Here is a 16,194-nt window from a genome sequence, read left to right as displayed (position 1 = left end):
TATAACATATTGTTGTGGGTTAGCCCTGGTAGGCAGCTAAGCCCCACAAAGCCGCTCACACACTCATTTCTCCACCCCACCCTGGACATACATGTGCCACAGCCAAAGACCCAACAAAACCAAAGACGACCTTAGTGTTATCTTAATTTAATGCCTATTTTACCTAAAGGCTTTTCTTGCAGGAATTCTCTTTCAAAAAGTAATTTTAAAAAAGAACAACAAACATCCCAAATCAGTGTAATACATTGCAAAGCAGAATACCAGGTTCATGCAATAGGGTCTGCCATCTGCCAGGCTACCTGCTCAGACTGGTGACAGAGACTGACCTTCTTCAATCTTACAAAACAAAAGGGAATTCCCTGCTAATTTCTGCTTCAAATGTGATAGTTGCATTTCAATTCAGTGAGCAATTTCTGCTTTGGAAGACAAACGACAAGTAAGTTATCTCAACAGCTACCTAACCTCACTTAAATTTAGATTAATTATTTTTAAGTTTTTAATTTCTATTGCTAGTCTTAAAAGTTACCATACCACTGTTGGCTACTGTGAAGAGTCTATTATCAAATTCTATTCCTCAATGTACTAAGTGGAGCTTTACCTGCAAAGAAAAAAATTAAATCTTTTGATCTTTCTTACTGTTTTTCACCAACCTCCCCCCTTAACTTGCTGTCAAATACAATATTGCACAAGTACTCCAGCAGAAATACCCTATTGTTCCTTAATAAATGGATTGTGTTAGCCCTTTCAGAGAAATTGCACAGGGAGTTCATTGTCCTGCTGACCACTAGCTGTAACTATCGAGGGTTTTTTGGAGTAAGATTCAATTAGCAGATAAAAGCCACTCACTCACATTTAAATGAACACAACTGGAGCTCCCACTACTGTCAATTAAGGTTGGTCGGTTTTCACAGAATCATAAGAGTTTGGTTTGTGTTGGGAGGGACCTTTAAAGGCCATGTAATCCAACCCCCCTTGCAATGAGTAGAGACATCTTCAATGAGATCAAGTTGCTCAGAGCCCTCTACAACCTGACCCTGATTGTTGCCAGGGCTGAGGCATCTACAGCCTCCCTGGGCAACTTGTTCCAGTGTTTCATCACACTCATCATAAAACATTTCTTCCTTCCATATAGCCTTGTTTCAGCTCCACAGCAATCAAAGTTTTATAAGGCAGAAAGCTAATAGAAAGAGTGAGACTTCACAAGAGTTCCTCCCCTTGACCATCAACTTCTCCATCCTACATCCGATCAGAAAAGTCTCCCACGTCAGTTCCACCAGCACAGATTTCTTATTTATGCACTCAGTTTTCTAAAGGGTATTGGCAAGGGAAAGGGTGTGCCTGTTGGCTGTGGTGCAGACTAACTTGTCCAGAAAACAAACCCGCAGCTGCATCCCTGTCCTCCTGTGTTTGTAAAGTGAAGTGTTTGTGAACAGAATGTTTCCTGAGATATGCTTTTCTCACAGGCGGAAGAAAAAGCTTATTAAGGAAGCTAACATATGTCAAAGCTTTTTAAAACTCCAAGTATACAGTAAGAAGCTGTTTCTAGTTGAGATAGCAAGAAGTAGCTGAAGAGGCATTGCCATTTTTGCCTCTGGTAATAAAAGGTATGGATACACCTTACAGAAATGTGTATAAACTCAAATATCCAAGGCACATACACAACCACAGAGTTTACAAAAACAATTACTTGGAAAAAAAACAATTTAAACCCCCAAACAAACCAAAACCAACAGAAAATCCACACACAAAATGCTACTTTAAAATTTAACCTCAGAAAAGTCAGTGGTTACTGCAACTTTGTACACTGGGAAAGCTTCAGGCAGATAGGTGTTCAGAAGTTTTCATCTGTGCATTAGGTTAAACTCCATACCCATTCACTGTTTTAGTCACATTAAATGAGGAGCAAGAATGTTATAGGAATTACTGTCACCAAAAAAAAAGAGGTACTTCACTACTCTTGTCTTAATTAGCTCAACGGATTGACGACTTTGTTTACTTTTAGATAAGCAGATGAAAGATTTTTACTTCAAAGGTTGAAGATGATAAAACTTTAAAGCAGTAGCCAAATGCACTAACACACACAGGAAAGAAGAGAGTACTCATATATCAGTGCTGCTGTTACTACTGGCTCTCTTCTTGTTTTTGTCCAAAGAAATGCTGCTGGCTGAACTCTTAATGCAAGGCTCTTACTTGTTTCCAGTTCCATGCCACAAGAAATAGGGAATAACTGGTATTTTGGGCACCCTTGAGTGATATCAACTCACAGATTTCCCTGTCGTATATCAAAAGAAGTGAAAAGGCAAACAGGCAGAAAAACTAGCACAGAGCAGAAAAGAGGAAGATCAACCCTAAAAGTGAATATAGGGTATCTCATTGGAATGACCACATCTGTTGAGAAGAGCAGATGGCAGTATTAAGAAAAAGCCTTCCACAGCCTTCCTAATCACAGCTTATCGACATCAGTCAACACCCTCCTGCTTCTCTAGACAGATGTTGCACTCTCAGGCAGAATACAGTTTTTAGAAGTATCAGCTTAGACAAACCAGGACAACATAAGTAGTTCACGTATAATTTTTTAAAAAATGGATTAACAAATGTGCAATTCAGTGAAATAAGTGCTCAGTGCAGCACTCTGCTTTCTTACAGAAGATCCTTATCCTACCCTGGCAGACTTCTCGCTACAACAGAAGCATCAACAATAGCTGGGTAAACAAAAGAAAAAGATCTTTCCCCAACCTCTGTGCATATATGCATCAAATACTCATCAGTGCAAGAGTTTCAATGTCCTCACTGAGGGAGCAGCTACTCAGATCAATGTTCAGAGTTCAGAATTTATAGGTATTCTATTAAATCACACATATATAGAAACATGTGCATAACTACATATGAAAGACTACGTTAACAAATAGAAAGACCATAAAGTCAAATATTTAGAAATGTAGATTACATCTACATGCTACTACAGTGCAAGAGCAACTCATGTTCCTGTAGTAATGCAGAGAAACAAGGAATTCTCATGGCAGATGCAACGTCTGAATTCAATTTGCTGAAGTGACCTAAACTGTTATCATCTCCCAAGGGTGGGTCTTTCTCCCTATGGCTGAATCACCAAAGACAGTTGTCACTAACTTCAAGCAAATAGAGGATCACAGTCTTAGACTGAGATTTCACACACACTGCCTACAATGCAAAACCTTTTGCCCAGGAATTACAACGTATAATTTTTTTTTTTGGAACTCACAGTGGAAATATTTAATGTCATTCAGAAGCTTTCTGTACTGATAAAATACTGGCAAATTTACTGCAAAGACTCCTCCAGAAGTAATCCCTTAAAAGGAATTGAGGCATTCCTTTTGCTCTTATAATAAAGCATCATGGGAATCACTTAGAATCAGTAGATAAAATGAGAAATATTTCAGACTGAAACGATACACTCAAGTGACTCAGATTAAATAAAACATTCTAAGCACAGGCAACAAGATAAATGTCACTGAAGACATATATGATTTTTTAGAATGCTATGATGGCAAAAAGTATCTTTGCAAGCTGCAAAACAGCAAAGAGAATATGATCAGCAAGGTCTTTTGACTTATAGTTTCTAAACCACTAATGTTTCAAATGTCAACATTGTTCTTATAGCAGCTGATTCCTCCATGACTTCTAAAAGTGCAATCAACCACAGCAACAGAACTCTGTCTCTTTTACAGCAAGAAATGTAAGAGACACTGGAGAGTGTCAGCAATGCCAGATTTTGGAGAAAGTGTTTATTAACACAAGCTTCTACTTGTGGATAAGGGTAAAACAAGGACTTGCAGTACCGTAACATGCTTGTTACTGTCAAGAGACAAAATTTAATAATAAATATTTTTGAAGTGATAGTGAACTTGGTTGTTTGTTTTTTAATCAATTTTCCTTTTTCTACATCCAATCAGAACATCCAACTTGATGGAATTCCATCTGATTCAGACTTTCCAAGACAGCTATGGCTCACTTCAGATCATGAAGAAGTTTCTCAAAAAACTCATAAGATATTTTACTGACACAGATCTGACTGATATCTTATCAGATGATCAAGACTAATCAGCTCACATATGTTTCAAAGCTTCCAAACACAACACCAAGTGTTATATTTTCACAGCAGTACTAACAAAACCAAAGATGGCAAAAAGCACAGTTATTGACTTCAAATACATGACAATATGATCAAAAATTTCAGTGTGGAAGGGGCTGAGTCCAAGACTGTTCCAATTTAATTTTTTGGAAATTTAAGTGTACTACTAAGGGGGGGGGTATGGGTGGATAGTTCTAATTATCAAATTTAGCATCTGAATTATTTTCTTATCAGAGAAAAATTGCTTCGGAGTAGCAATTTTTCACTCTGAAATTTGACTACTGGGGAGACTGTTGAAAGTACTGGTATCTGAGCAGAGCTTTTCTCATTTCATTTAATTTCCATACTTAGTATTATTTTAAGTACATTTGTAGTTCTATACATTACAATACATCTAACTCTATGGTAAGAGTATACCATTACTATAGTATATCATATATGCATTCTCTACATGGTTTCGAATCTTTTTATCAAATCCTAACAGAAATTCTAACCCTGTAACTCTCTTTTCAAACACTGCATGTCTTGTTGTTGACTTTTTACGTTATTGTTTCCAGCAGGGCAAAGCTGGCAAGTTCACAGGAACACACATTCAGGATTGTGTCTGAGCTACTTCCCTATGAATACTGTGCTTGCTGCCAATCAGATTAACTTTTTACTGTGATGTTACTGGCAAGCCCTGCTTACAAAGGCCTCGGTAACTCAATTCATTCCAAACACTGCTTGAAATGAGAACAGCAATTGGACAACAAAACCATGAAACCAAACCCTACAGAGCACTCCAGCTCTTCAGAGTATTATCAAAATAGAATAAATGAAACACTTCCTCTTCAGCCCTGTAGTATCTCCTATTTAACTAACAGTAATATATCCAAAGTAAGCACATTATTTTATTTGGAATTGTTTCCACTGGACGTAATTAAAATCCTTCACATGTTCAAGATTCCACAGTTACTGTAGCATCTGCAGGCAGAGTAAGATCTGTGAAGGAACCTTAGAATATTACATTGTATTTAATAAAGTTATTTGAAAAATTCCTGCATCGGAATTAGCTTTTAAGCTAAGATACATCCCAGAACGCTTGTTTGGTTTTTAAGAGAAAGCAAACTAAAAAATTTCCAGGGAAAATCAGGCATTATATACAACAGATACTACATAACACCCTTGGAGAAAAAAAGAGAGCTTTTTCAGAATAGCAAAAACACTGTCTCAAGTAAGTCTCAGAGTTTTAAGAATCAGGTTAAAGCTACCAAGAAAACATTAAACGGCCTATGTGAGGTAAAAGACTTTCCTAAACCAGTTAATTCCCTGAAGGCAAATTTCCTAACAAATGGACAATAGCAAATCAAAGTACCAAATTTTTAGATACAAAAAATTTTTACCTATGAGACCTTTTTCCCATCAAGCTTTCTGCAGAAATACTCCAAGCTCCATCCAAAGAAGAACCTTTGATGTTTGTCCAGGTTTTTAATGTTTGAATTCTGTAATATACTTTTGAGATAAGCAGACTTGACCTGCAGACAGTATTCCAGTTGCAAGGTACCCACACAATGACATTACGTTCCCTGCTCTTATTAGTTTCCAAATAACTGCTAAAACTCTATTTCCTTTTCAACTTACTGATTACAAACCAAGATTATATCCAAGAAAACTCAGAACTCGAATTCCATCACTGCCATTCAGAGTTGGTATTTCTCTCTGTCTCACCTCCATGTACATTACCCATCCATCATCTATTTGCTCTTGTTTTATTACTCAGCCTGCAAATCTCTCAAGCTCTGCTACAGAAAGCACTTGCCTTTGTTACAGAAACACTATCAGTTTGTTGTGCCACCACCTTACTCATGTTCTGGAATACATAAATAAGTAATATAGTATATATAGTAATAGGCAAATAAAAGACCTTTTGTGATTCTATATAAGAGCACAGACACAGGTCAAATGAAAGTCAAATAACCAGAAGATACAGTAGACTGATCTACCTATTATTTTATGACCAAAACTCAAGTAACTAGAAATCACTTATGTACAAAGCTAATAAATCTGCACATTCCAAACCCTGTCATAGTCATTCCTCAGGAAAAAAAAATTCATATATCAGCTTAATCAAACTTGTTACTAATAAAAGCAGCATGCCCTATCAATATTTCATTTAGTCCACAGGCTTCTCGTCATGACTTCAGGTTCCAGAAGTGTTGCATTAACTGATATAAATTCTTAGGAGTTAAGAGAAGGATGTATGCCTTTTTTCCAAGAATGAAAAATATTACAGACTTCCTAGAAAGCGCAGTATAGAACAGCTAAACCCCTAAAATTAAAGCAATGCTTGTTAATAAAAGCAGATTTAAAATTGCTTCCAGATATTTCACAGGGTCCTGAAGTTACTACTCATACTCCCTTCAGAGACCTGAGGAATCTACAACAATTAGGTACTGAAGGGACAGATAGAATCACTGAATACACAAAACACAGTCAGGGATGAAGGATGATACAGAGTTCTGGACTGTGGGAGAGAAAGAACATATCAATCCAAAAAAGCCACTTTTCATATAGTGCCCAGTAGCAGACAAGAAGACATACCTAAACATAAAATAGGGAAAAAAACTAAAGGGGACGTGAAATTTAAAGCTGAAGTACAGAAAGACAGAAAAATCCTCAAATACTGTGGTTACCAATGAAAAACACTATTTTTTCCCCTTCTTTTCTCCTTTATTAAAAGGATAGAGCACGAAGCTTCCTGAAAAAGGCATTTTAAACTTATTTTTCTTTCCCCCAATATATTCCAGTGCAAACAGTACTTCAACACGACATCAGAACTCAGTAAGATCATTCACTGCTATTCCTGCTCAACTCTGTCAAGACTGTTGGGCCAAGTCAAGGCAGAAGCAATGTCATTCAATACCCAAGTCTCAGGTGAAGAATCCAATTAACACCTATTTCCTGCTTTAAAATTGGGCCCAACACCACACTGGGGGGAAGGGAGAAAAAACTTCAGTAAAGGTTTTCCCCTTTAGGGAGTTTAACCTAAACATAGATCAGACAGAATTCACCGATATACACACTGTGTGTGTTAATTTATTTTTATTTGTATGCAAACATATGGATACATATTTTGTATACAAATATATGTATATGTAGGCTGGAGTTTTACTTTTCACTTGCTCTTCATACACGGTTTAAAAAGCAATTTGCAGAAGGTCAGCCTTTCAACAAAATTTCATTTGCTGTCAATATATCAGAATTGGGATAAATACTGACAATTCAAGCAACAGATCAGCTGACAACTACTGTCACCTCACCAAGGTAAGGGCACATTTCACAATTCAATATTGAGTTAAGATTCCTCCATTTCATCCAGACTATAATTCTTTCCATTTCTTCCCCCACTGCAAATGCATTTGGTGTGTATTGTAAGTGTTCCTATAATAACCTGACTCAACTTTTACAACCAAGTCCTCAGTGTAAATTGAGTATAGACCAGCTGTCCCTGCTCAGCAAAAACCATTTGCAGTTCAAACAAGTTCTCTATGTGCCTTAACACCACTGAACACTTATCTTTAAGAACTAGACTTCACAGGAAAATCTTGATCAGAAGGTAACAGCTACAGCTGATTGAAATTCATATGGGAAAGACACATACCACTCCATCTGCAATCTTCCAGTCTGCACAACTTTCATATTTTTGCAGTTGCTTTTCAAATAGTTGTGCTATGGCTCGATGGACAAGTTCATACTGCTCCTACAATAGATTACCAGAAAAAAATTAGTGCACAAGACCTTAACAAAGAATAATGATATATTATCACATTCATTTTAAAACAAACTATACCTTTGTCTGCACTGCAGAATGCCTTTGTGTCCTCATTTCCTGTATTAAATTAAATACATTGAATTCTTCAGGTATTTTCTGAAATACAGAAGCAAGTCAATTAGATTAACATAGCTGATTGCCAGAAAAACAATACAAAAGCTGTTAGACATCCAAAAGCAAGTCTAATTTCGTAGTTAAAGCTAATCTATTCTCTCCACACTGCAACTATTAATTTTTTTTAAAAGCGACTCCAAATTGACATTTGATTTAGACCAGAGGAGAGCATTTCAAGTATTTTCAAAATGAGACATTCAAAGTCATTAATATGATGCTTCATTATCTAAAAATCCCAGAATGAAGTTATCCCTTCATATTTCAAATATCAGTCTTTAGGAGCTGCAACATTAATCAGAGAGACTAAGAAAGTTGAATTTGAAAAATCACTTTATGTTGAAATATATTTTTTAAAAATTGGAATTTTCTAGTGACCTTTTAAGATAAAAACTCACTGTTAAAGGAAAGTAAGTTCATACTAAAGCATGAATGCAATGAAACTAAACATCCAACCTGTCAAGGGAGTTCCAGAATGTCATAAACATTTCACTATTTTAGAACACTTGGAAGCTCAATCAATCACAGTTATGCAATTACAGAATGCCACAAAACTTTTAAGATTCCTTACCCCAGCTTTAAGTAAATTCCATGTATAATCTATGGCACAGATGGCTCCCGTTCTTCCACACCCTGCACTATGAACATAAACAGTTATGTGTTAAAAATTATTTTAGTTTGTTAAAAACACACTCTAAGCTTTATATTTCCAGAGTCCACATTAAAAAAAAAAATTATCCGAATCCCTCAACTGTCATTTTAAGCTCACTCAACCTGACACTATGGTGTGTCTTAAAAACAAACAAACAAAGAAATCAGCAGTGCAAAATGCAAAATGGAGCACTGAAGTTTTTAATGCAAGTTTTTCATAACCATTTGGAACAGCGCTCACAAAAGATGCTTCAGTGCTGACAATTTTATTGCTCTCTCTTTCATCACACTATTACCAGTTACCACAGCAATACCACGGTAGTTAGCTTCAACGGTAGGGATCTTGTCCAAGTTTAATGACAGACATGTTAAATGGCAGAACAGAATATATTTAAAGACTTCTTGCATTTTTCTGATTTAGTATTACATCTATATTTTCTGCTTTTTAACTAAAAAACATAAATATCAAAGTTATAAAAATGGCAATCAACTATCACATTTATTTTTCCTAATAGCATGAATTCCCCCATTTTATACATGAAGTTATAATTCATGCATATCTACTACATTGTAATTACACTGTTGTAAAGAGCCAACATTTAGAACTATATTGACATTCAAGAGAAACAGGACAAAGTGAAATAGATTTCAGTGCTAAGTAAGTTTTTTATGGGTTTAGATCTCAATTACTTAAGAGTGACAAGTTCAAAAAGAATGCAGCTAAAGTCAGTACACTTCTATGCATTTTAGGAGAATAACTAAACTCTAAAGAGTTTATAAGCCCCAACAATTGACATTTCCTGGCTTACAAATCTGAATTCATTATTTTCCTGACATAATACATGAACTTTTGTTGCTTTAAAAAGCATCAAGTATCATAGGCAAAAATTTTCCAGATAAATTATCAGAAACTGTGAATTCACCAAAATATCTTCACAGCAGTTCAGTTTCAAGTCCTTCTGTCAGCCAAATTTCAAGTCAAGGATGAAATAGTTGCTTAGAAGCAAAGACTTCCCAACTGGAAACTACAGCCTGCCCATTAAAGATGTTTTTTGTCATATTAAAAGACAGAGTTCTTAGTGATGCACCTGCTCTGTAGTCTCTCCTATTGCGAATGGAGCTTTCACTTCCATAACTGATTTGCAATCATCTTCAAGGTCTATTTTGTCCTCATGAGGATTTACATGTCTTAAGAACCATAAAATGGTTTCCCTTTCAAAGGCTCATTCTTTCTGATTGATATTCTGTCTCAAACTGAAATAGAAGCAAAATCTCACTGTGGCATCAGCTTTAAGAAAATGAAGGCTGTATGATTTTGAATTAAGTTTTGACTCAAGGAATTTTTTTAAACTGAAGTAAACAAATAAATTCTGATTTAGAAACGAACTAATGTATCTCATACTAAAAGCCTAGACTTCAAAAAACAAAGACGTACATAAATTTGAAAAATAAATATATTTGATACCTGCAGTGTATGCAAATTGGTACATCTTCATGTTCCTGGTATTCTCTCATCAAGCTGATCATGTCCAGAATAGAATCAAAAGACGAAGGGACATCATGGTCAGGCCAGTTAACATAATGAAATTGATAGACACTACGAGTCTCCTAAGGGAGAGGCAGGGAGAAAGGCATTAATGACAACACACATTTGAGTGTGTATGACAGAAGTAGTTCTATGAACCTTCACTTTTTGCATGATTAAGTGTGGACAAGCAAAGTCATTTACTGTATTAAAAATACTTACAGTTTATACCACTTTGAAAAACAAAAGAGGAATTCTGAAGTAGTATTTTGAGGGCTGCTAATGCATAAGAAAATGAACTTATGGGACAGTTCAGAGAAGCCCCTCTCTATTACATGGGATAAAGGACCCACAAAACTGGACCACGTTAAAAGATTCTACGTCTTTGCAGTCATCAACTTGGAAAGGGAGAAAGAAAGGGAAAGACCACATGAAAATTTCTTTTTCTAATTGTACTTTAGTAACTTACATTGGGAAAGAAAAGGCAGGGGGGAGGGAGGTGTTTTTTTGTCATATTACAAAATACAGTGTGTGTGCATGTGCTCACGCTCAGAGGGAAATTAAGAAAATGAGAGAAATAATTAAGACTGTATTAGAGTATGGATCACGCAACAACAATAGGTACACTTTTGTTCTAGTAACATGACCTACAATAGTACTAAAGACAGGGTAGGAAGCAGGCTTTAGAACAGCCTAGTTACTCAGCTACTTGAATCCCTGAAAATCCTCTTCCTCATCATTATCCAATGATAATGATATCCACAGCTACCAGTAGAACTGGTAGTCAGTTCTTCTGCACCTTTCCATGCTGTGGTCACACCTATGGACTGCAGTACACCCTTCAAAGTAATGTACTGGAGGGCATGAATTTTCTGATCAGTGTTACAGGCTACAAGTTTCAAGACCTAAGCTACCTTCTATTTAGTTATTTAAGAAGCAACATAGCAGCCTCTTGAGCATGGAAAGTTATCTATTTTTGATACTTGACTTTTCCCAGACCTGTGGAAATGCCACAGTAAAAACTAGAGACAATGCAGCCTAAGAAAACCCACATTTTAAAATCCAGATGATTATGTAAAACCAAGGTCATCAGAAAAAAGGAAGAATTACAGCTGCCTATTAAGGTCCATCAAGAAATTTCACTTAATTACTTTAAACAAGACCAGTGATTTTTCACGTTAGCAGAACTATCAGAAAAAACATATCTGAATTTGTTTTTTATGGGAAAATTGAAAATTAAAGAGAATCTTCTTAGTCCTTTTTTTACTGCCACTTTTAAGCTAAAACACCAAATTTCTTTCTTGAATATAATCAAGCTTCAGTCAAACTGATTTCCTCTTGACAATAAATCAAAGTGTAAGGCAAATTCCAACAAGCACACAGACTTTACCCAAAAAGATGCTAACTAGAAGAAACAGGATTTTTTTTACAAGTTTGACTGAGTTTGTCATCATATTTTCAATTGGATTAAACAGTGAAATTCTCCTAGGGTGGCAGAAACTTTTTAGTTTTTACCATATGGACTTCAATAGCATAACACACCTTAGGATAAACAAGAACATACATAAAAGACAAAGAGTTTCACTACTCTTCCCTTATATACTAAGCTTATAACATCACTTCTAAACTTTATGATTTACACACATGCAGAGTCAGCATCTAAAGAAGTGAAGATATTTTTATGAGTTTGCACCATTGTATCTTTTTAGAGACCTTTGAGCAATCATTGAAGGTCAGACCAGAAGTGACCATGTACTTACATTTTGAAATTCAAGTAATAATGTTCTAATGAAGTAATCTGTTCTTGCTTGCTCAGCTTCCTAAACACAAGAAAACAGTAATGAATTGGGGGAGGGGAATCAATATGCAGCATACAGGATATAACTAAAAACTCCAACTTTAAACTCAGATGCCCTTTTTCAATTTACTGGTTTTGTATCTATGATTTCCTCAAGAGGGCCAATAAAAACATTAACATACCAGCAACTAAGTTTGCTACATAACATGTGTGAAAGAAGTTCCTTTTACTTAAAAATGTGAATTTTGAAATGAATGTCTAGTGTGCTCCTGAAAACATCAATAAATCTTGTAAGAATATTTCTAAGTATCTCTTTTGCTTTATTTCTCTATACTTTTAATTTAGAGATTGCCTTCCACAGCCATCTCTCTATAACACTTTTGCTGTGTAAACTTCAGCTTCTTATCACTATCCTGTGATATCTTCTTTAATTTTTTTCCCTTTTCATTATTTTCAGTTAAGGGTGCATCTGAATGAATCATTAATTATCTTGGTTGTGGCCTAAAAAGCCTGGCTTCTAGGTTCACAGAAATTTCAAATCTGCCTTTGGAATACCAAGGAAAGTTTATACTGCAGACATCAAACAATATTATTGTACTTAAAATATCAGTAACATCAGAATTTGAAGATGCCTTGAAAAGCTTAGCATTACAGCTACCCACAGAGAATTTAGGAGATTGCATATATGTTTTAATGTATTTCTGTCTCCTACTGGGAATTTACCATTTCCCATGAACAATTGCAACACCTTGTGGGTTTAAAGGAGATGGTGCATAGCAACAGAGCCCATGGACACTTGTGGACCTACAGGTAATACATTCTCAGCTGTGGCCAAGAAATCAATTACACCATACACACAAACCCTTTTCTCCAATACCACTGGGTACAGGGAAAAAAACAGCCAAATTTAAATCAATTTAAGGTAGGAAAAGGCTACTCAGACTTTTTACAGACTAAAATTTGCAAGTATATATATTTCCTGACAAGATGAACTTGAAGTGTACTTAATTCTTGGTAGACTATTTCAAAGTAGTATTAATAGCTCAATAAACTGGCATGTTAGCTCTCTCTGAACACCTTAAAACACTTCAGCTGGAAAACAGCAGCAATTTCTGTCCAAACCCACGTAATTCATTTAAGAAGTAAAAAAACAGTTTTGAGATCAATCTGGAAGGGATCAATTCCACTCTTTTAGACTATGAACAGCTAAGGCCAATGATGAACTCCAGTGTAAAAAGTTCCCAGTAAGATCATTCACACTAAGGAGAGCCATGCTCATCACTTCAGTGCCATGTTTCATTCCCACCCTAACAGTAACTAACAGCACAAGGTAGACATTGATTAAACTACTCTGTGGCAAGATTAAAAATAAAGACACGGGGAAGTGTTTTCTTCCAAAAACATGATGCCAACGTCAGAAAGAGTAGGTGGCAAAAAGCAAAACTCAAACAAAAAATTTATCAAATTAATCATGCACTGCCTGATTTATAAAAGTATGGACAATCCAGGGACACACTCAGCTAAGGAAGTCTGTTTGTCCGTTGCTAGAAGCTAACAAGTACAAGTAGAAGGATCATCCTATACATGGTTTTTCTGTTCTCTTCCCTTAGGTCATTAGGCTGTCATTGAACACAAGAGATGGGCTGGATGGACCTTGGTTTCACCTGGAATGTGATCACAGCCCTAAGAGCTACAAGTTGGACAAACAGGCCAGAAACACATTTAAAGCAGGAAGGAATAAAGATACATAAACAGGTTTGGACAAAAGTAAACTGGATACTATCCCACACCTAAGGAATGCTGATCATTTTGATTTTGGTGGCTATGGTCCCACATGCCATAGTCTCACCCATACCCTGAGAACCTCACAATTAATGGAGTCAGTTTCTCCTTTTTCCTTTTGTAAATGGCAATTGTATCATGACTTCTCTTACTCTTACAGTTATCCCTTAGGAATCCTTCAGGAAAAGACTGAGACCTCATGATGACCCACTACTCATTTTTGTTTTGATTTTAAAAGCAACAATAGAAGATATTTTCATTTCTCATGCACCTTCAGAACATGCAAGTCATAACAGACAAAACAACTGCACGAGTATTTGATTTCTTGAGTATGGTACAGACATTCAAGACTACATCATGTAAAGCTGAAGAAGTAATAACTACAAAGACCAAAGCACACAGGTTCCCTACTTTAAAAAAAGAAAACGAAACAATCGTGGGGGGTTCAAAAAAACCCACACAGCTTAAATGTGCACATTCCTTTGAGAATCCTTGTGTAAAATTTAGTACTGAATGATCAGAAAAGCACTTCTTTTATAATATAAACCATTTGTTGAACATTTATTTTAAGGTACAAAAGCACTAAATCCTTACAAAATTAATTTATAAAGCTTTATACTTACACAAGAAACACGAAATGGTCCAAAAGTTACAGCTGCTTCTCCATAGAGAGGCCAGTAACGCTCACATTTTTTCTGTTAAAGCAAAGAATTCTGATTTAATTCATGCGTAGCACTGAAGGATGATGATTAACAGAAGCAGAGCAGACAAAATGATAACCCCGAATGCCTTATTCTGGACTTCTTTTAAGATAGTAAAATAACGTTTCTTTTGGATAACAAAAGGAAAACAAAACCAAGACCCCAGATGACCAGTGAGTACAGCCAAAAGACACTATGTAAATTAGGACGTGAACTTCACGTCTGCCTACACACACGCACAAGCTTGCATCAGAGGGGAGCAATGAAAGTTAATTTTTTTTCTGAAAGCTGGGAATTCACTATTCTGGACTACTTTTTTTTTCCTTCTAAGGTCATAAGAATAAAGCAGAGAGATTTAAAAAAAATTGGTTTTGCAGCTGTATCAATTGACAGGAAATTCAGAAGGACTCAGGATTTTGATAGTTGGCCCACATCCCACAAAGAGCAAGACACGTTTTTTCCATAGTGACATGACCAGAAACAAACCATTGGTACAGTTCTGTGTACAAACACATATTCCACTGAGATGACACCTAAATAATAAAGTAACACTGCAAATGGAGGAAAGAAATGCAGACTCATTAACTGTTTCCTATGGATAGAAATGTAAGGATAGGCATTCTCATTCCATCTAACATATTAATATTATTACAGTCATGGATTTGGCATATGAAGCTTCACCAGTATTGCCCCACACGAGCACAATTCATTCAGTTTTGCAGTTAGGATACATACCCTTCCCATTTCAAACTCTCGACAGGCCATTACAATTATCTGAAAAGAAAAAAAGATGTTCCAAGTCAGCTGGTTTTAGATCAGGTAACTTCAACCAGCACTTCCCTACTTGCTTCTATCAGGAAGATACTGAAACTCCTTAATTAGCTACTACGGAAGAGACTAATTAATACTATTTTCCTACCTGCATAGGCATGCTCTGTTACTTCTAAAAAAGTAACAAAGTTTCATCCTTCGCAAAATCTACATCACTAATACAACATATTAAGGCTACTTAATTCAAATTCACCATAATCCTGTACAAATTTTATTTATTCAGCCTGAATGTAAACTCTAAACTTAATCATAAAAAATATAGAATCATTTGCCAACTGGAAGAAACATAGCTATATTTGCTTAAAGTGACACAGATGGCATAAAACAGGAGCAAACCCCCCAAAAAAGCACCAAAAAAAGGACCAAGAATTAAAATTCTTAAGTGAAGCTATTTTTGATACATTACTGTGAATAGTACAATAAAAATGCACAAACAGGTAAGCTATTTGTTACAGTAAGCCATGATTTAGGTGCTTGATAAAACAAAAAAATATTTTCAGAAATAATTTGTTGAACATATGCAATTTTAACAGTATTCCTGAAAATAGCTGTTTGTAAATAAATAGTTGTAGAATATACAAATCAGTAAGTAATCCCAAACTAGCATAAATAGAAAAGTAAGTGGGGTTTTTTTGCTTTACATGCTGCTTCTGTATTTGATTTTGTCAGTCCACATAAAGTCAGAGTTGTAAGGTCTCCCATGGGACAGATGTAACCAAGCAAGAATCTATTCATAAACATGAAGAATTTAACATTCATTCAATAAAATTATTACTTTGAATTTACATTGTTAAAATTGAATAAATAATATTAATTACATATAGAATACTATTTAAAATATACAAAAAACAAGATTTGGGAAGTAAATGAACA

General features: G+C 35.6%; 1 protein-coding gene across 3 annotated transcripts in view; it reads right to left on the bottom strand.

The window, feature by feature from the left end:
- PTPN12 (protein tyrosine phosphatase, non-receptor type 12) overlaps positions 1-16,194 on the bottom strand; it is a 71,973-nt gene that overhangs the window by 18,492 nt on the left and 37,287 nt on the right. For all 3 annotated transcript variants that reach the window (XM_017811540.1, XM_017811539.1, XM_017811538.1), the window contains exons 5-11: positions 15,226-15,264; positions 14,413-14,484; positions 11,970-12,029; positions 10,150-10,292; positions 8,605-8,671; positions 7,941-8,018; positions 7,752-7,850 (exon numbers count right to left, since the gene is read on the bottom strand). In XM_017811540.1, coding sequence (XP_017667029.1) covers positions 7,752-7,850; positions 7,941-8,018; positions 8,605-8,671; positions 10,150-10,292; positions 11,970-12,029; positions 14,413-14,484; positions 15,226-15,264 — 558 coding nt within the window. The remainder of the gene's footprint in view (positions 1-7,751; positions 7,851-7,940; positions 8,019-8,604; positions 8,672-10,149; positions 10,293-11,969; positions 12,030-14,412; positions 14,485-15,225; positions 15,265-16,194) is intronic.

This window comes from Lepidothrix coronata, unplaced genomic scaffold, assembly GCF_001604755.1.
Source record: "Lepidothrix coronata isolate B3197 unplaced genomic scaffold, Lepidothrix_coronata-1.0 Scaffold32, whole genome shotgun sequence".
Classification (NCBI taxonomy): domain Eukaryota; kingdom Metazoa; phylum Chordata; class Aves; order Passeriformes; family Pipridae; genus Lepidothrix; species Lepidothrix coronata.
This window is presented reverse-complemented; position numbering and strand designations above follow the sequence as displayed.